This window comes from Anopheles moucheti, chromosome 2 (assembly GCF_943734755.1).
Source record: "Anopheles moucheti chromosome 2, idAnoMoucSN_F20_07, whole genome shotgun sequence".
NCBI lineage: Eukaryota > Metazoa > Arthropoda > Insecta > Diptera > Culicidae > Anopheles > Anopheles moucheti.
Window position 1 is genome coordinate 78,612,865 of NC_069140.1, and position 20,099 is coordinate 78,632,963.

At 41.5% G+C, this 20,099-nt stretch overlaps 2 protein-coding genes across 3 annotated transcripts; one reads left to right on the top strand and one right to left on the bottom strand.

The window, feature by feature from the left end:
• The first annotated feature begins 13,540 nt into the window (after positions 1–13,540).
• On the top strand, positions 13,541–14,496 carry LOC128309721 (uncharacterized). Its single transcript, XM_053046180.1, has 2 exons — positions 13,541–13,703; positions 13,799–14,496. Exons 1-2 carry the CDS (start codon positions 13,640–13,642, stop codon positions 14,233–14,235), a joined length of 501 nt encoding a protein of 166 aa, XP_052902140.1. The 5' UTR covers positions 13,541–13,639; the 3' UTR covers positions 14,236–14,496.
• On the bottom strand, positions 14,365–19,775 carry LOC128309720 (NADH-cytochrome b5 reductase 3). 2 transcript variants are annotated; one of them, XM_053046179.1, is made up of 4 exons: positions 19,755–19,775; positions 15,741–16,305; positions 15,411–15,508; positions 14,365–15,339 (listed from the first exon to the last, which is right to left on the bottom strand). In XM_053046179.1, the coding sequence occupies exons 1-4, from the start codon at positions 19,773–19,775 to the stop codon at positions 15,067–15,069; spliced, it is 957 nt and encodes a 318-aa protein (XP_052902139.1). In that variant the 3' UTR covers positions 14,365–15,066. The 2 variants fall into 2 exon arrangements, with proteins under 2 accessions (XP_052902139.1, XP_052902138.1); XM_053046178.1 differs by lacking the exon at positions 19,755–19,775 and adding an exon at positions 17,175–17,424.
• Between the last annotated feature and the right edge of the window lie 324 nt (positions 19,776–20,099).

Here is a 20,099-nt window from a genome sequence, read left to right on the forward strand (position 1 = left end):
GCTGTCCCACCTGCCTGTCTGGGACCGGGGCTTGGAGCGTAATTTCGTTGCTCACACCACAAACATACCGGCGGTCGGAAGCATTAAATTTGGCTTTCTTTTCGAAATGAAAACGTTTTTTTTTTGTAGCAATCCCAGCGCTGGGAACTTTTAACACATAAACACACAGCCAAACATACACAAAAAAACCGCGTTGGCCTATTATTCACTGTTACACGCCAGCAGCCAACACCTGCGGGAATAAAAGGAAAATCAGGTGAAAGGAGCGATGCTATGCAAAACTGGCCACCACAATGACGATGTATGTGCAAGCAGGAATTAGTTCGCTCGCATTAACATCGGTGCTTGTTTGTTTCCGGTTTATGTTTTTTTATGCTCGGTACACACGATGGCACACTGTTGCTGATTATCGTGCAGTGTCCGATTGTGTGTCCGCCGCTGCTGCAGTGGAGCGCATTTGCTAGCACCAGGACCGTGCAACAAATTAATAGCCGGCAGTAATGTTGCTTTTCTATGCCCGTTTCACACTCAACTGTTCCGTTCCGTTTTGCATGCCTTAAAGTACACTCATTTATGAGAATGCGAATCCGTTCTACTTGGGTAAAAGTTTTATAAAGTGTACTGTTATGCTGTTGTTTTATGCTACCTTTACTAGTTACAGATATTTCTACGAATGGAATCTGCAAGAGACCAGCTTCTACGGGGCGCAATATCCAACATCAAACGCTTAATCGAAACTGTATGGAACTATCCATGAGGATGACAGGCTACTCGTTAACCGACGTCCAGTGGTCTCGTTAAATGCAGTTCATGTAGCACATGGAAGTTCGTAAGGATACGGATTACAACCCGCCCAGTTTTCAGCTGTTGCGAGCATAGACAGCGTTACTGTAGCGTTCCCCGTAGGTTAAGATGGCTATGACCGTTGTAATTGCATGGCAGAGAGATCCTTGACATTGTTATTCTCGATACAATGGCCGGCCGGGGTTTATTGAAGTTTTTCATCGGTAAGGACATTGTTGGAAAAGGGGTTCAACTGAAAGTAACATTGTTGGTTTATTATTGTGTTACTTGTTGTGGAATTTAATAAAGGAGTTGAAGTATCAAACTGTTAGACGATTACTGTTTAGAGAAATGGTAGGAGATTGAAACACGTTACTTGGTTACGTATGTATAAAATGGATTACAAATCATAAGGCTACCGGAAATAAAATAAACGCCAGAAAGTATGCAATGACTACCCTTTCAACGACTACTAGGTGTTAAAAATAGTGTTCATACAGGCGTAAGATCGGAATCGTAAGAAATGATTTACTAGGCTGTAAGTGATTCAAGTGATGCGACAGATCTTGGAGAAGATTTACTTCCAGGCCACAAACGATAACGACACAATGAGCTAGTTGGGAATCCCGGCCAAACTTACCAGACTAGTACCAGACTAGAATGACAATGACCAACGTCATATGCCAGGTAATGGTGGATGGAAAATTCTCAGGACCCTTTGCTACCACCAAGTGTCTGCGCCAAGGAGATGGACTACCTTGTCTACTTTTCAACCTAGCGCTAGAGAGGGCCATCCGCGACTCGAACGTTTAAACTTTGTGGACTATCTTCTATAAGACATCATAGACATAGACATTGGTTTACGGCTCTACTAATTAGCAGATGCTTACCAAAGGATCGAGTGCGTGGCGGAATACCTCGGGTTGAAGATTAATGATACAAAAACCAAGTTGATGGTGGCATTACCAGTGACCCTGCTAACAAATTTTCTCTTACACAGGGGTGACGTACAAGTAGATGAGCGAACTTTCGAAGTCGTCCAAAATTTCACCTATCTTGGGTCCAAAGGTAGCGCTAGTTTACTGACTGCCAACCGTTCATTCTTTTTTTTATGTATCGTTAGAACAGACTGGCCGTATCGACTCTTATTGTACCACGTAGCCGGATAGTCAGTCCTTGTTACAGGGGATTGGTCCAGATGGGATTTTGGTCCTGTCCGATCGTGTGAAGACCGGCTCCGCTACCATCATGCCACCGGGCCGCCCGAACCGTTCGAACCGCCCGAAATTTCTCTACTCAAAACGCTTCTCGCGACGAACGAGGCTGGGACTAAACAAAACTTTTATAGTTCAGTTACTCACATACGCCTTTGAGACATGGACTTTGTATATAACTGACAAAACCCTCTTAGCCTCGTTTGAGAGAAAGATGCTCAGAAGGATCATTGACTCCGTATGTGTGGAAGGACAATGGAGGTACCACTAGAATGACGAAGGTTTTATGAGCTTTACGACGAACTCACTATCGTACAGCGGATTAGACTCGCAAAGCTTTTGTGGCCTGGTCATGTCATGAGAATGACATCGAAGGACCCAGGCCGTAAAGTCCTTTTTGGCCGTCAAAAAGGATAGTGACACAAGTTGAGTTGGAGTAATGACGATGCGTTCTCCAAAAAAGCCATGATAACGGATTGTCCGACTACGGTACTCGACCGTGAGGCTTAATGTAGGTATACGAAGCACCACTAAAAGAACTTGCATACTTTTAGGCGCAGAAAATTACACATCTTCTAAAATTATTCATTCGCCTAAGTAATTTGATCATATCAATTAATATTTGAATTTTTCTAATTATTTTAATATATTCTCCGTTTAGAAAACATCTAAATAATCATCACAACAAGAATTTTATAAAACAAAAATCTACAAAGGATGTTTTATAAGTAATAAGATTCAGTTTCTTGTACCAAGCAATGTTTCTAAAACCCGTTCGTAAAGAGAAGCTGAAACTTATACTGTACACCACCTTTATCATCTTTCAATGCTTAAAGAAAACTGAAACCGATCGTTATGAGAGATGGATTAGCTTTGGAAACTTTCTCTCCTCACTTCATTGCACAAGGTTTCGCTGAAAGTTGGGACCAGTAAAAGGACACGAACTCATGAAAAAAAAGTGATGGACGCTGCTTTGTTTCTTTTGGTGAACGTTTTTTTTTTTATTATGAATTTCCTTCTATATCCCTTTTAAATTGTTCACAAACAATTGCTAAAGTTTTCATCTGGTTGGATGCTTATTTATCGTGCTTTTTTGATGTTTGAAAGATCCTCAACCGACAGAAGCGATGATGAGCCCCATCATCCCAGAATCCCAGAATGAGTCTTTTTTAATTGAATAATGTTTGAGTGTTGTTGAAATGTATGGATACAACAAATTGTAGTAATAAAATTCAATGTTTGTAAATTATTAAACACAGATAAAAACGTTAAAGCATTCTCCACAGTACAAACAGTTCCCTTAATCCAGTTTAATTGATTTTGCCTTCCCGATAAAGACACCTTCGCTTTGTGAATATTATTTTAACGAACTTTACGTTTGTCCAGCTGGAAAATTTCAAGTCCACTCTCCTTCCCCCCCTTGTCACAGATTTATTTGGCACGGTACCCATCATCATCGTCATCATCATTCTACATTTCACCAAACACGCTTGTCAAACAGTGTTCGGGCATGGTGCTCGCGAGTACAAGAGAAATAAAAAAACATCTCCTTCATAAATTCACTGCACGAAAGCGTAAAACTAATTATTTTCCAACCATCTTTCCTCTGCTTTCCACTTTAAAAGCTTCCCAATCCACCCCACCAATCCGAGGCCCCGGGCTTACTTACCGACACAAAGATTCCGGCGACGTCCGTTCGATCGTTGCCCGTATGGAGGACGACGGACCAATCTACGGCTAGCGCTACCTGCTCACGGCTGTTCCACTTGTCTGCCCGGTGGCGCAGCACAATGGCAGCACCCGAAAACTTGGTCCTTCGTCCGGGTGTCGAGTGTCGAGTGTGGTTCGCCCAGATTTCGCCTTCCAGCTTTTGATAATCACGTCAAATCACCAGCACTGATTGAAATTCATCACACCCAACTACACAAAGCGCGGAAATTACGAGAAGGAAATGATTGTTACGGCTAGGATAAGGGCCGGGACCTCACCAGGCCGGGGTCTCTCTTTGTGTCCAGCGGCAGCGAAGGTACTGTTTTGTTGGCAAAGTTTTACACACACACCCAGCCCCCGTCACTGTTTCTTAACCGACAGACCACGAAGATGTCTACGAATTTTGTGCGTCTCAAAAACCAAAACAAAAATCCGGCTAGAAAACATTTACGCGTTGCGTAGCGAGGAAGTGGACGGAAACTTTCTTGCGTCCAACAAGTAGAAACAGTACGAAACACAGCCAGCCTCAAGTGCCCCCCGTGCTGGGGGGTTTGTAGCGAACTTTATGGGAACCTGCACAACTGGTTAATGACGAACACCGGCCACGGTTTTGCTTGGTGCGTGTTTAATGTCTTGCCTTCCGGCAATGGCACCGGAAAAGGACACGAACTTTGGAAAACATGCACAAGCAAACGAATAAATCTCGCTTACAGACAAAACTTTGGCACGGAAGTTAATAAGAGTTCGAAGTGCTCGTTTATGTTTGAGGGAGCATCGAGGAATCCCCAATAGCTGGAGGAGCTCTTAAGCATTTCAATTGTTCCAATATCGATAGCTGATTTGCATAACTTTCATTCAACAAAACAAAAAAACGTAGTATCATCCCACACCAACACATCCAAAATTTCCGCTCTCGTTAGCTTATTGTTGTTTCTTTGCAGACAGTTACAACGCGCAGGAAAACGGCGACTGGCTTGAGCGAGTGTGAAGTTGTTCCCCCCCCGGCCGCAAGGTGAAAAGCACAAAGAAAGCTCAGCCACTTATCCTTAATCCTACAGCTGGTGCGCCTCCATCTGCTACCGTTCGCAGCAGATTCCACCACCAGCAACAACACAAGAAAAGTCGCTTCAACTCGCGCCGTTATTAAAATTCACTTTTACCCCATTTATCACACATTTTCGCCTGCCCTACCGTGCTTTTTTTATTATTTTTTTTGCTTGACGCGAAGAGTTGCGTCGCGCTTCAATGGGTGCTGGGTGTGCGTAAAACTAATTTCTTTTCCTATACGCTTTCCCGCATACGGTGGCCATCATCTTTGCGGAACCCATCCCGATTCCCCTAGCCAGAAGAAAAGGGCAAAGTTTGTAAGGGAAATGGTGAGGAAACAAAACCCTCCCTTAAAGTGATTCCGATCCGGTTGTCACTTTCATCCCAGGGGTTTGGCTCACGTCGAAATCTGGGTGCGAGTGCTGGGGGTCGTCCGGGGGGTTTTTTTTTTTGTCTATCCGACACCCGGTTTTGCCGATTTATTCGATACTTTGGCGCGGAGAAGCAACCGTGCGCCGTGGTTCCTACCCCGTCCCGAGACGGTTTACAGCTCGTCAAGCCGCATAATGATTTATGCTCTGCCAATATTTCAACCCGCCATGTAGTGAACCTTTTTACCGATCATCCTTATCCGATGGGCTTAATAGGGGTGAAATGGGGATGGTTGGGAAACGAACCGTGGGGTTTTTTTTTTTCGACAAAAGTTTTCCCTTTAACGGAAAAAGAAAGCTTGTGTTTTCGAGCAGCCGTGAAAAAACTTATCCAAAAATACATTTAATAAGGCTGGTGGAAAGGAGAAAACTCCATACAAAAAAAAACCCTATCCGTGGCCGATACAGTGCGTGGTGAAATTCTTTCTGTGGTCGATGTAGAAACAATTTCTTTTCTGCCATGAAAGAAAAAAGATTCCGCTTGTGCGCTTCACTTTTACGAGTCGAACGCGGCAACAAAAAAAGGTACAAACACCTCGCAGCTCTTTATTCCCTGCGTGAGATGAACGGCTTCCGGGAAGCGGTCGTTACATCCTCCGCACCGAGCGCCGCAGGTGCGGGTGCTAGATTGAGGTTAAGAATTGCCCCGAGCGCCACAGTAAAACGCGTCACTGCGAATGATCGGAGATCGGAGGCAGCGGCGACCACGCGGCTGTTTTATTACGACGAGCAACCGCGCCAACTCCCACACGCGGGTGAAAACACGGCCAACTACGCTCACGCCGAGTTCTGATGGTTTCCTGTGTCCTTATCGTACCTCAGGCGCACTTTTTTCTACACACACACATTCGTACACACACAAGTACAACATTTAACTATCAACTGATTGAACAATCGAAGCACTATCACGACGGTACGATCCTTCGTACATGTTCGTCCATTTATTGAACCAACGTTCGATGAACGGCCACAGTCCTATCTAGCCCCAGAGTCCTGCGTGGGAGCCTTTTGTTGCTGTTCCGGGAATGTAAATCCACTGGCGGGCAGGTTGTAATACTACCAGTGTGCTACAAACTCCACACACCACAGACCTTCACTGCTTCAACAGGCTTCGACGAGCGTGTTGCCAATGGTTGCGTTTGTCAGCGACCAGCTCGGTTGACAGCCCTGGAAAAACTGGCAGTGCCATCCTGCCGGCACTATCAGCGGTTCGTGCAATTACTCCTCCGGCAGCTGCTTGGTACTGTCCAGTGATTAACGGAAAGAGAGAAAGCGCGAAATGGAGAGCGATCGCGAGTGGAAACGCAATGCTTCGTGGGAGAGCAACGCACGAGAACGCACTTTTCCTTCGCCGTCAGCCGAGCCGAGCAAAAGCCGAACGAAAGCTCACTTGTTGACTGAGGGTGGGAATAGTGCTCTGAGCCAAATCTATTGCAACCCTTATTCGTTTTTATTTTCCTGCTATTTGTTTAAATTATTATAAAGGTTTTTTAATTTATTTTATTAAGTACGACCAACGGTTAGTAGTGAATTTAAAAAACAAATAAGTTAATAAATAAATACACAATAAAATAAGTAAATAAACACATGGATAAATAATTAAATTGGAAAATTAGTATACAAAAAGAGTAATTCAACAAAAAGATAAAAAGAGCAAATGAGTTAGTATACAAATAAATATAGAAAAAAATCGAATGGAAACAAATATATCTATAATTAACATTTAAAACTTCAATAACAATTAACAAAACTATTTCAAAAAAATACATTAGATATGCTTTTTGGAATACTGGAAACTATTTAATGCTCTAATGCTGGAAATTTATATGCTGTTTGAAGAAACTGGGGTTTTAAAGAATTTTTATAATTTATTTATATTTTGTCTTCTTTAGACTATTCGATTACTTCTTTTTTCAAAATGATCAAAATGGTGGTTATGGTTGGAAAAATCTTGTCATAATCTTTTTAAATTTCAAACTTAAACTAATAATAGTTCGAATTCTTATTTCAGATCAAAGCAAAGCCAATAAAAACTTGATTGAGATGCTAATATGAACTAAGTGGGATTTAACTACAATAATACTGGCTTCTGCTATTAATATTGTTAACAGAGTAACCGTAGTACTATCGGAAAGACTAAAAAAATGGGCTTATCGAACTTTTCATTTACTTGTTAACCTTACTTCGAAGTTGCTTTGTCCCAGCACAACGATCACAGCACAACACGCGAGCAATCGAGAGCAAAAGCCTCCGAAACACACCTAGAAGCGTTATTAAAACGATTGGATGATACTTCGTATACGAAGTAAGAGCGAACGATTCGTCGCTTCGCATTCACCACATACCACGCAATACCGTGACCTAGGCATACTATTTCCACATACACTAATAGGACACGCACCAACACGGCTAATCGTTGCACAAATGGGGTGTAGTTGGGTTCTTATGACAGGGGTAGGTGTCTTTTTTTTACTTTTCGATAGCAATACGTTCCATGTGGACCGGATTTAGACACGGAATCCCTGCAAACGCACGGCTGAACAGCTTTTGCAGTGCCATGCTTTGCCTCATCCAATTATTCCATCGCCATTTCTGTTTGTTATTAGAATGGATTACATTTTTTGTTTTGCTATTTCGCTTTTCTTTACGTTTTCCATGCGACTGCATGGTGTTCAATCGGGACAGAGCGAGATTGAATATAGAATTACAATTAGAATTTGCACAACAGCTCCTGCTGCATGAAATTGTGCTGTCAATTTAACTGATGCCGGATTTAAATGGTGGATTTGTTTTGTGTTGCATTTAAACGTTCATTTAACTTGACTTTGACTTTTGTAGGAGTTATTTAACTTTATCATTAATCTTGTTTTTAATCTCTTAATTGGAATTGATCTGTTGGATTTTGTAGTAAATGAGCCTAGATGTATGCAATATGTGTTCAAACAACCAACCGAAAACATTTGGTTTGGAGATTTCACTGTTCAGGTAGTTCCTCTTATACGCGGATTCGGAGAAATGACATTTTGGAAATTTGACAACTTAGTCAGTTTGTAGTACAAAATTTAGGGGCAAAGATAAAAAAACTACTTGTAAATGCTTTCGATTTACACGAAAAAGCAGAGTCAACTCTGTAACATTGAAGTATAAACGATATCCTGATCAAATCGTAGACACAAGCGAATCTCTCGAGGATTATACTGTCACCATGAAATTTAGGAACTGCAATAGCTATTGCATACTTTCAGGCGCTGTGAATCAATATAAATTGCAACGCAGCAAAATGTATTCTGATACTGTCGTTGTATCAAATGAACTTAAAATCTTTTTTTCCAAAAGGTTTTTCTGTACCATCTGCTTTGCTTTACATTGTATAAAAACCATGTATTTGATTTCTTTTTGACAAAGAAAAGTCTCTTATTTCACCACTCTGATGGAAAATGACACTTTTCAACTGCTATGCCCAACCCATTTTACAAACATCCAAGATGACACCATTTCACGTGTCATGGTTAACTTCCACAAAGCCCAAGACCAAGAGTGAAAGACACCATTTTGCGAAGGAATCAAGTGCGAAAAGAAATCGTTTACATTTTCCAGAAACGGGAATGTTCATCTTAGAGTGGATCTATGAGACGGTTGTTGAAAATTTTCCACCGGTCAGATCGTTCATTTTCTTCCAAAAAAAAAAAACATTCCGACGAATCTAACCAATACAAGGCACAGAATCGAAGATTAATTTTCATCTGTTCTGGCGACGGGAAAAGTATTGAACAAATTTGTCTTTTTACCATACCATGCCCCGTATCGATCATTGGTGATTGCTCGCATAATGATACTTTGATTGAAAGCTCCATTTCAAGGTTTAGCTGAACCGTGGTGTGGAACCGATTCGTGCAGACGCTTTTCCGTTTTCAATTTGTCGTCAAGTTTACTTTCACCCGGTGGTGCCGAAACTGGTGAAATGCTCCGTACCCCGAAACGTTGCTGCCAGTTGTAACGTGCCAATACATACACCGACCGAAACCGGGACCGCCCAGTATCGTATCGTTCGTTTTTATGAAATCTACTCCAGCAGCTAAATATAGTCGGATAAAAGATTGATTTTCCATTTTAAACTTGAGTTCGCATCATACTTCCTGTTCTATGCATCCGTTTGCTTTCTCCCGGTGCCAGCACGGTTCATTCACCGGGGCAGCTGGAGGTTCGATTCAATTTCGTACCATATTCAACATTTTTTACGACTTTTACGACTCATCCTATTTGTCCCCTTTTGCTCAGTTGCCCTTTCCTTCCATATGTTTCCTTCAATAGTACCCAAATGAAATGTAAATTTGGTTCATTTCATGTCGTCAGTTTTGGTCGTAAAATGCTTCCCATCGGCACAACGTTTCTTCGCGTGCAGTGATCATTCCAGTGCGAAGGTTTCCTACGCTATTTTTTTTTCTTTCCATTTATTTCGCTCTAGCAAACAATTTGTGCGCCACATGATGAGTAATGGCGGATGTAATTACAGCATTATTGTCGTGACGTAAATAGAAAAATAAAAATCTGTCACCTACTTTACAACTGCCGTCAAAGCCAATCAACCGTTTCACTTATTTTGGGCTATTTTTAACACCGCTCTGTTTACCTGTAGTGTCTCAATTTAAATGGTGGTACTTCTCAATTTGTGTTTCAAATCTTCATACGAATCACAAATACAAATCACTAGCTTTTTTTTCGAGAAGTTAAGATACGTTTTAAATTATGTAAAAGATAAACCAACATGAAAAATAAAAAATAAGGCTTTTGAGTATCGAAAACAGACAGCAGCTATGTAACAGCTATATTTTCAGTTGTAGTACAGTTGAAATTAAAAAGCATTAAAATAACTTACCGATTTCATAATTATTACATTTCATAGCAAACTCTAGCAAATTCACAGTAAAAGCAGTCCCCTCTGCAATTAATATTGCTATATTAATATTCAGGCGGCTTTTCAAAATAATACATTAAAATCAAATAAAAGTAAATATTGTATATACAATAAAAAATTTTTTGCACCAAATTTTCACTTTTTTGCTTAAATTTTGTGCTATAAACTAACCCTGCTGTAAAAATGTTCAAAAACCGCGTATCTCTGAATCCGCGCATAATAGGTACCGCGTATCTTAGGAACTGCCTGTACCAAATATTGTAAAGTTAATTGCATACCTTTAGGCGTCGTAATATTCGCAACAATTTGATAGCACAATATCGATAACGCTCAACAGCGTTATTGTTGTGGGCGCACACGTTTGAAGGTATACATTTAGGCGCACGAATCATTCCCTTAGATAGCTCCTATCTGCGTAATTGGACACACACGCCCGAAAGTATGCAACTTTTACTTATTCTTAACAATTTCTTAAACGGATTTAGAATATTTACAAAATGAATAGGTTCAAAAGCATACAACCCATCCAGAATGTATTTCATAGGTACATTTATTGTTAAAATTTTTTAAATATCCAATTAAAGCTCACATTAAGGAGTATATAAAAGAATGTACCCCGGGGGAAACGAAAACACCTAAACTACAACAATGCATCGTTCCAAACACAATGTACGCAAAATATTCAATCTCATAAAATACACTCGCTTGCTTACACCCATCGCCCAACAGTGTTGCAGTTCGACCGTCCCACCTATACACCAACGTAATGTACCGGCGCTGAACGTGTGTATCTGTTTTGGCTTTAAAAGAACTTCTGCAGTGCCATTCCAACGAGGGTAAAAACGGACATAAAAAGGAACCGGAACATGGTGTAAAAAATACCCCCACGAAACAAATGCCGCAAGAACAAACGGGTGAAGGATAAAAGATTAAGTTTAACACATTTCTGCCCATATTGCCTTTACAAGCTTGGGATCTGCTTTGCCGGTCAGTCATATATGCCTTTACAGTACAGTGGTATTTTTATCGTTATGTACTCAGATTACAGAGTTGTAATACAATCTTCTAGAAAATCATTGCTTTACGTAAAGTGTTACAAGCGTATGTTCTTTTATTACTATGAAAGTTGTAGAGAAATGTGAAGCAAAAATGTAAATCTAAAGCACATCACTGTATTGACTTTATTTCGTTCATAGCAGCGGCTCACTGTTTTTCCTTCTCAGTGTATACAGACCCCCATCGTGAAAGGATCATTGGTCTTCGGGCAAAGCAGGTAATGCCCGTGTGAGGATACATTCTATCATACCTTCACTGCGGGAGCAGCGCTTTAATATATGTACATCGTTGCGCCAAAGCAACGTAAGAGCCACGATCTGTTCCGAACCGGCCTTTTCCAGCTCAAACCCGGATGAAACTCAATCAACAGGTACCACCCCATGTATCATTCTCGCAGAAGTATATTTATTTATTTTTTCAGCAAATCCTACTCATTCGTACCGCTTTGCTCCACACGGTGCTCCTCTGGCTCGCCATAAACCGGACGATAACCTCAATCATGAGCGCTGCCCCGTCGCGATTTGCCACTGCCGGCATCAGCTTGGACACACTTCCCTGCATTCATCCTGTCCTTTCATCGCAAGAACAAATAAAAGTCGCAACAAACCACGTTACCAGCGGTGGGCAAAGTAATACCGAAACTTTTATCAGCAACACTCGTCTTACGTCACATCGCAATGGGCAACAATCCAATGGAGCGCTTTTCCCGTCTATTCGTGCAGTTGGTTATGTTACAATGTTTCCCACAACCAATGGACCAGACTGCAGCTGGCTATCGCATCGCAAGGCGAAGAAAGGACTTAAGGTCCTAACTTACAGCTGCCAATGCTTGCTACTACCGTCGGAAGGAGTGGCTCCGTTCTCCCTTTTTTTATTCCATAGCATCTTATGCAACAAGTCGATGGTGGCCACAATTCATCCTCAAGGGCGAAAGAATACTTGTAGCTTTCGTTCTTTCTCCATTTCCCTAACAACAGCGAACCGTTTCGATGCCGGTGGATGGTTTTTCACACTCGAACCGTAAGCAAACGGGACTTAATTTTAACGATCAAGAATTCAATGAAAAATACACTTCGTTTCAGTTTTAAAGATTTATGAACAAACTTTCTTAATGATTTGATTTCCTTCACAAAAAAGGACTGTTTAAAAAAATGATTTTCTCTACTTGTATTTGTTTGCAATATAACAAAATTAAAATTACTAACTAACTAATGTGCTTAACTATTTGGGAAGTATTTGATTATTGCGAACTAATTATTCCAAGGATTTCTACGCACAAATTACTACGTAACTGTGTTTCTTGCATATCTTTAGGCGTAGTGGTTATAAATATCTCTGTAGCCACCTTTTTGAGTGATTTTGATGATTTTTTGTATTTTATTTTATATTGAAACTACCGAAGTTAATAAACAGTATACAGTAAAAGCTATTCTTTCTTGCAATTCTATGAAAAGCATACAAACAGTGTAATTGCATACCTTTAGGCGCAAATAAAATATAATTTAAAAAAGAGAGTTGATTTATCGATAACATTAATGCACTTCTTTGCTGTTGATAACTGTTGCTCATTTACAGAGAGTTTCTCTCTAAATAGCTTATTCTGAAATATCCCGATTTTATATGTCATTTTTAACTCGTTAGTAGACTCACACATACCCTCTTGGCAAGCAAATTGTCAAATCGTATGGAAACCGTTCGGCTTCTTCTCGACTCCTCGGTTTCTTAGTCGATGTCGTCACCGAGTGAACAAGCCCAAATTAAAACAGAACAAGCCCAAAGCGTGGCGTGTATGTGTATGCGTATATACCTTGAACTACGTATTTTTTTCGGTACGGTGACCGGCCTATGTAGCTATCACAATGATAACAAAAATAAATACATGCTTTATCCTTTTCCATTCACATATATTTTTCAGTTTGATTTAAAGCACAAAAAGCACTGTTTACACGGTGATTTTGGTCTTCAGTGTTGTATTGACGATGCACCCGATGATGGCAGCGCGTTGTTTTGCTCCGGATTTTCACACGAAAACGATGTACAACTGTAACAATGCATTATAATTAGGAAGGACTCCCTATTGATGTTTTACACAAATTTACTCACGTTTTGTCTAAATTTTTCGCAGTTTTCTCGCTGACTGTTGCACGTACATTCTACACCCCCAAAGGGGAACACAAATTGAGATCCCATGTCATCCATGAGCCAAAGAAGGGAGACAGCAATATGGTGTTAGAGAGAGATGTCATGAGAAATCGTGCCACTTTGTCAGTAGGGCAGTTTGTCGCATGGGTAATGTCGACTTAGCAACGACATACGTCGACCAAGCATTTTGGCTACTTGGGTATGTTTGACACATTGACGCTTTGGGCAGGGCATTGTGTTTGTAAATTAGTTATTCCCATCATTTCCCGCTGTTGGATTCTTTTCCGTTTCTATTTTCCATATTTTACTGTTGTGCTGTTTATATAAAACCTTCTGAAGCTATGATTTCAATTAAGTCTTTTATATTCCCAATGGCATTTTGCCTGCTCCTGTTCGTCAGCAACAGTAAGCCGCCGTTCCATGGCCATCGCTAATGATGTCATTCATTAGAAGCAACGTTCTAACACCTGCCCGTTTTCCTTTCGGTGATATCTTCCTAGGTGAAGCAATCTGGTGCTACCGGTGCAATTCCGCCACACCAGGGTGCGGTGATAGGTTTAACTGGCGCGGCATCGGATACCTGGGCGATCCGTGCCCTGAAGATGATGACGTCTGCGTGAAGGTGATCGAACGCAAGGGGACGATCGAGACGTACACGCGCGATTGTTTGAGCTCGCTGCAGGGATTCCGCACCGACATTCCGGCCGACAAGTACGAAGGATGTCGTCCGGCGGCAAAGGATCTTAACCTTGCGCACTATGTTAACACATCGGTCAAGGAGCTGGATGTGAAGCGAGATCATTTCGATTCGACAATGTTCTGTTTCTGCTTTTTGGATCATAGATGCAACGGTGCTCCGGCATTAGGCGGTACCGGGCACATCTGGAAGCTTATGTTCACCTTTCTAATGATAGGGGCAGCTGTTTTACTACGCTGAAATGGTTTAGATTAATTAACACCGCACAACAATCTCAGCACACCGAAGCTGTGTGTTCGTAATGGAACATTCCGTCCTAATTGATAAGATGTCAACATTCCGTCCAGGAAATTAGAATAGAATAAACGATTACAGTTTTGATAAATACTACACTTTTATTTGTAGCGGTAAACCATATTGCTCATTTTACATAATTTTGTAATGATTTCCATCTATTCACTAATCTTGATTGTGTCATAGCCGCGTAAATAAAACAACACAGCTACGCTGTGTGTACTACACACCGCAGGTTAGTTAAGATCTAGAGAGTTTCGCTTTTATTTCGTCTCGTCTGGAACGACACCGTTTAAATAATCACTGAGAAGCTTATAGCTCTTAACAAGTCCGAAAGCATCGCACATAACAGGAGCTACAGCCGCTAATATCCTAACCGGTTCATGAAATGACGCCACTTTTACGGGATGGTGCTATAAAACGACGGGTGAGTGGCGCCAAAATGTGATGTTTTCGTTTGTGTGTTGTTATTAATGTTTTGTAACTAGCTCTAAACCGCGTACGATCATTCCTTTACAAGGAATCTTTAATAGAGCCGCCCTAATTACGCGATTGTATTGAAGTCTTCTTTTGCATGATCCATTCTACTTGATCTTTAAGATCTTGCTTGGGGCAGATAGCCCGGAACAAACAAGCACTAACAAATCTAAATAGGTAGGACAGTTTTTTTTTCTTTTTGTAATATGCTGCTAGAATAGCGCTATTGTCTCCTTTGAAACCCACCATTCGGATTGTGCATTTTGTGAGGACCAGAGTAAGCCTGATGATTTTACGCTCCTAATAGGCAAAGGTACGCTCCATTGGATAGCCCAACTTTTCCAGTGCGGGAATGCACGCGTAATTTACCATCGGTGGTGGCCCGCACATGAGCACCAGCGACGAAGGCGACGGTTCGAACAGCTTCTCCTTGATCATCTCATCCGTGACGAATCCCTTACCCTGTGACCATTCCGGCTTTGGACGGTCCAATGTGTACCAGAGTTTGAACTGTTCCGGATACCGGTTGGCAAGATCGTCCAATTCGGGCTTCAGCAGAATATCGTCCTCAGTCTGTGGAGATGAGCAACACATACATTAATGAAACATTTTAAAGGATTTGAGATCTTGATTAAATTACACACCTGATTGGCAAAAATGAGCGAAAGCTTGGTGTTATCCTTATCGGAATGTTTCAATATTTCGCGGATCAGCTGAAGCATTGGGGTAATACCAGTTCCACCTAGAATTTAGTAAACAATTTAATATTAATTATTTCCAATTAACAAAATTTAAAAGAAACGCTGTATGGGATATGAAAGTATTGCTTCCATCGCTTCCAACTAGATCCTCTAGATTCCTCGGCTAAGCCTTATCAGCGACTGCAGGCACAGAGTCACTGATAAGGTGCAATCTAGTACAATCTACTGCAATCCCACACACGGCTGCTACCCTTTCACCCTTCCAAATCTTACCCGCAATCAGGCTCACTTGTGCTGCTTCGTAAATTTGGGCCGGATCCTTTCGCAACTTCTTGATGGAGAAACGTCCATTGCCCAGATATTGCAACCGTCCCGACGGTCCGCGGAATGCAATCTTGTCGCCGAGCTGCATCCCCTCCAGATACTGTGACATTTTACCACCGTCCGGGAACTTTGGGTGTACATTTTTCTTGTACACCTTCACCACCAGATCGACAAATCCATGATCGTCATCGCAGGAAACAGGCGTATACGCACGGATCACCAGCTCGTCGTTAATGGTGGCAGATAGATGAATGTGCTGACCGATTGGTAAGCCCAGAATGTGCTTTTCGCTCGGCAGTCCGAACCGGAAGCGGCACGTGTCGTGTGAAATTTCCTCCTTCTCGACCAGTGGCAGCATATACTTTTCCTGGGGATCCAATAATGTTTTGGGTTCCTTTGAACCTCCCTTGGAGGAGGCAGAGGAGGTGGATTTGCCTTTCTTGCTGTTTAGCAGATAGTTGGCTATGGCAGCACCAACGACAACCACCACCACACCGATTGCAACAGGAAATACCTAGTAAAGAAACAAAACACTTTTAATGACAGTCACTTTGTGACAAAATTCTTTTTACATATCAATATATAACATATAACATAAAATGTTGTATTCAATATAAACTTCTCCCTTTAAATACCAAATACTTCAAGTGCGCTTTTGTTCAGTGAGTTTTACTGAGCCACGGTGCGAGTAGCGTATACGTTCAAGGTTAAGGTTAATTCTCTCCAGCTGGGGTGCCTTCTAACCGCGTTTCAAGGTGAGAAATTGCAATCTGAGTGACGCGAAAGGTAAATTATATCCAACACAGTATATTGTTTCAGGCTTTTTGTGAACGGTACACAATAGGAGTGTGAAATTACTAAAGAAACCTAATAAATCTACTCTGATGTATGCTGGTGAAGTAAACTTGACAAAACGTTCAACCTGGGTTCAAATCTAAAGTTGTCCGTCCTTTTCGTCCGATGGACTGATTCAACTTCGGAGTAATTCAACTCACAGGTCCTAGCTCTTATAATTTGTGCGAGTTGAACGCCAAAGCCGGCTTTTTGCTTCCCGTTGTTTACTGTGATGACTTCAGCGAAACGCTAATATGCTGACGTACGGAAACAATTCATGCACAGTCATCTCCGCACACCATCGGTCCGTATCATAAATAATCGAAGTAGGTAGCATTTGATCTTGACAAATCAACCAACACAGCGAAACGTAACACACAATTATGTAAGCCCCGAAACAAATAAAAACGACGCTTTAGTATCTCGAGTCCATTGCCAACAGCGGATACGTCGTCACTCAGCTGGCAGGGTTTTCTTTTTTCTCATTTCGATTTTGTAGATCTCCCAGTTACAACACAACACAAAACAGACGGCACAAACGAAACTTACGTCAAAATCTAACATGTTTTTGCTCTTCCTTTTTCGTTTTCTACACCGACGGAAAGCCCCCGGCGCGAGATGTTCGACCAGGACAATTCCACCACCAAGCTGCCGTGTGCGATATGGTTTGGTGATAGCGGGAAGATGCGCTGCCTAAACAGCGAAAAGGGGTGCACGGAAACGGCGAGACACGTGTCCACGAACCAAACGGAACAACGACTGTGTACGGGAGATGTTTGCCGGTTACTGATATAATTGACCATACGGTTGGGAGCACCAAAGCTTCTATGCGGCCGTCTCGTGTGACTGGCATACCCGTGTTTGTGTGCGTATGCAGTTATGAGCATGAATATATGGGGGAAGTCGTAGCCAGCACGCAAACAATCCGAACGCAACGTAAAACCAAAGGGTGGAATGGAAAGTGACGTAGGCTTTCGGGTGAGTAGCATGGCTTATTTTAGCTGCGTGTGCTGTTAACCTGCAGCCTTTCAGTGAGTAGGAGTTAATCGTTATTTGATCTTCAATTTCAGAGCATCATGCAATGGAATATGTGGGAATTTAATCTCATAAATAACATTAATATAATGCTCAGTAATAACCGCAATCTTGAAGGCATGATTCAGCTCTATCGTTTACTGGCCAATCCAGGTATCCCAGGTGGCCTTGATTATTCCAGATGTATAATAGAATGGCAAGTAGAATCATATATCTGTATGAATCTTTTAACTGAATGAATGAAAATTAATCTGTATTTCAAAAATACTTCCTTGGGGCTACCGAGGGGCTGGAACCGCTGAGTATTCACGAACCTATTGAGAGTCAACTTCTGATTTGATTGACCCCTCAATAACGTTAAGCATTAACTTTAACGAACTTTAATCAAAGTTGTAGATAAATGCTGAATAGGTATATACAGCATTGCGTATGTTCTTTCTACCCTCTATTTAGGGTAAAAAGACGAATGAGTCGACAACGATTTGAGAAGACTTTATGGACCTCAGCAAGTGGAGAATCTTATTATTTTACTTTGAAGCAGTACTGAACAGATACTAACTATCAAACCCAGTGATTCTAGGCACAAAACCTCCCCTATAAACATGCATCCTACGCCGAATGTTTACTTTAATGTAACTCCCATCCGTGTACCATCTGTAACGCATCGAATGCTATTTTTGCAGATTACAAAGATAAGCAGTAACCCTAATTTATATTTCCATTGCGTCATTATTCTACATTATGTCGAAAACACATGGTCTACATCAGCACGCTTGGTACAGGCACTGAAATAGTGTTTGGAAATGAAACATATGCCCTACCAAATGAATCACTTTTCGATTCAACCGTTCCACAATATCAGCGGTAGAGCACCACGATCTCCCTCCCCGGATCAGGTTTGTTGTGAGTGTCGAGGGCGATAAGGCGTCACAGACCCATAACTCCCAAAGCTAATGGGAGCTCCCACATCGCATACGCACATTAATACTTTGCCCCAAAGTGTTTGTGCGATGCTTCACAATTTTAACCCGATAATGCTACATTTGTAGTCAACCAACCCATCTGCTATGTCTCTTGGGAAGCGTCCCAAGACTTTGGTCTTTTTAGCTTATGTCTATGTTTTGCGATGTCACAACAGCAAACGAGAGCTAATGCGCGAGAAAGAGAACTTTTTGCAGGGCGAGAGCATAGTGTAGTAAAAGCATAGAACCGCCCATAGCATCACAACACAGTTCATGATCACGCCAAGGTCAGAGGTGCGTGTTACGGTTGACGTATACACAGCGCACTTGGTGCTCTCTATGCAAAACACAGCTGATGTGTTAATTTGGATGTCGGTGGAATCGATCGGCAAGCGCGACGATACGGACGGAGTGGTTTCACTTTTATTTTTTTATAACACGCACACGTGAGGTAAATAGTGTAGTGGCATGCGTTCAGCACGAGCGTTCAGTTCCTCGATCGAAGCTACGTGTAATGAATTTGCTCTCTAACTGCATTAATGCAAGGACAATGGTGGATGGTTTGGTGCGTGTAAAATGCAACCGATCCTTTGGGTTTGGAGACTTTGCATTGTCAAATGAATTCAATTCACTTTCTAAAATTGTGTCATTTGCCCTTTTAAAGGCGTTTATTTACTTGTGATGTTTCATCCTCTTTCCTTGAGCAATATTGTTTATAACGAAACGAACCAAAGCGGGGTGGTTGGTTAAGTTATGTATTTTAAATTCTTTTTCTTAACTATTATTAAACAAACCGAGTGGAGTCAAGCATCATCCAAGGAAGTAAATACTTTAAAGCTGCTTCTCCTATTTATAAAGAATTCATTATTCATTGTTAATTGCTTAGATGGATCAATAATTCGTCACACAAACGAACGAAGAATATAAAGAGAAAAAAAACACTAAACGGTTCCTGTAAAATGTTCAAGGAAACTCATTGATAATCTCAGATGAGGAAGCGTGTCTTATCAATCTTCGTTCAGCGACCCGATTCAATTGGGTCTTAGATAACATTGTATTGATTTTTGCGTGTCCTACGGGTAGATAAAACGTCGCATGCAACATAAATGACTATCTTTCCAAGCAAACTTACCTGGTTTACTGTTAGGCCCATATTTTCTTATTTGGCAGCTTTCTTTTTGTTCACTTCCGTGCTTCGGAACCCTGCGTGAAGCGTTTCGATGATGACCTGCAAAATAAATCGAGCATTACACCACGCAAAACCGTGAAACCGGTTTTTATCGTTCGCGAGAACAGTCGGAACGGAAGGCAGGAAGTAACGAGACACAAAGTAGGAAAGTAAGAAACGGACGCTTATGAAACCAAAACGAGAACCTGCACCAGAACTATCTTCCATCGGTAACTGGGTTTTGGTGTAGGGAAGTATAATAATATTATGTAATCGCACAAGTTCCCGAAAAGCGTACCGTTTCGTGTA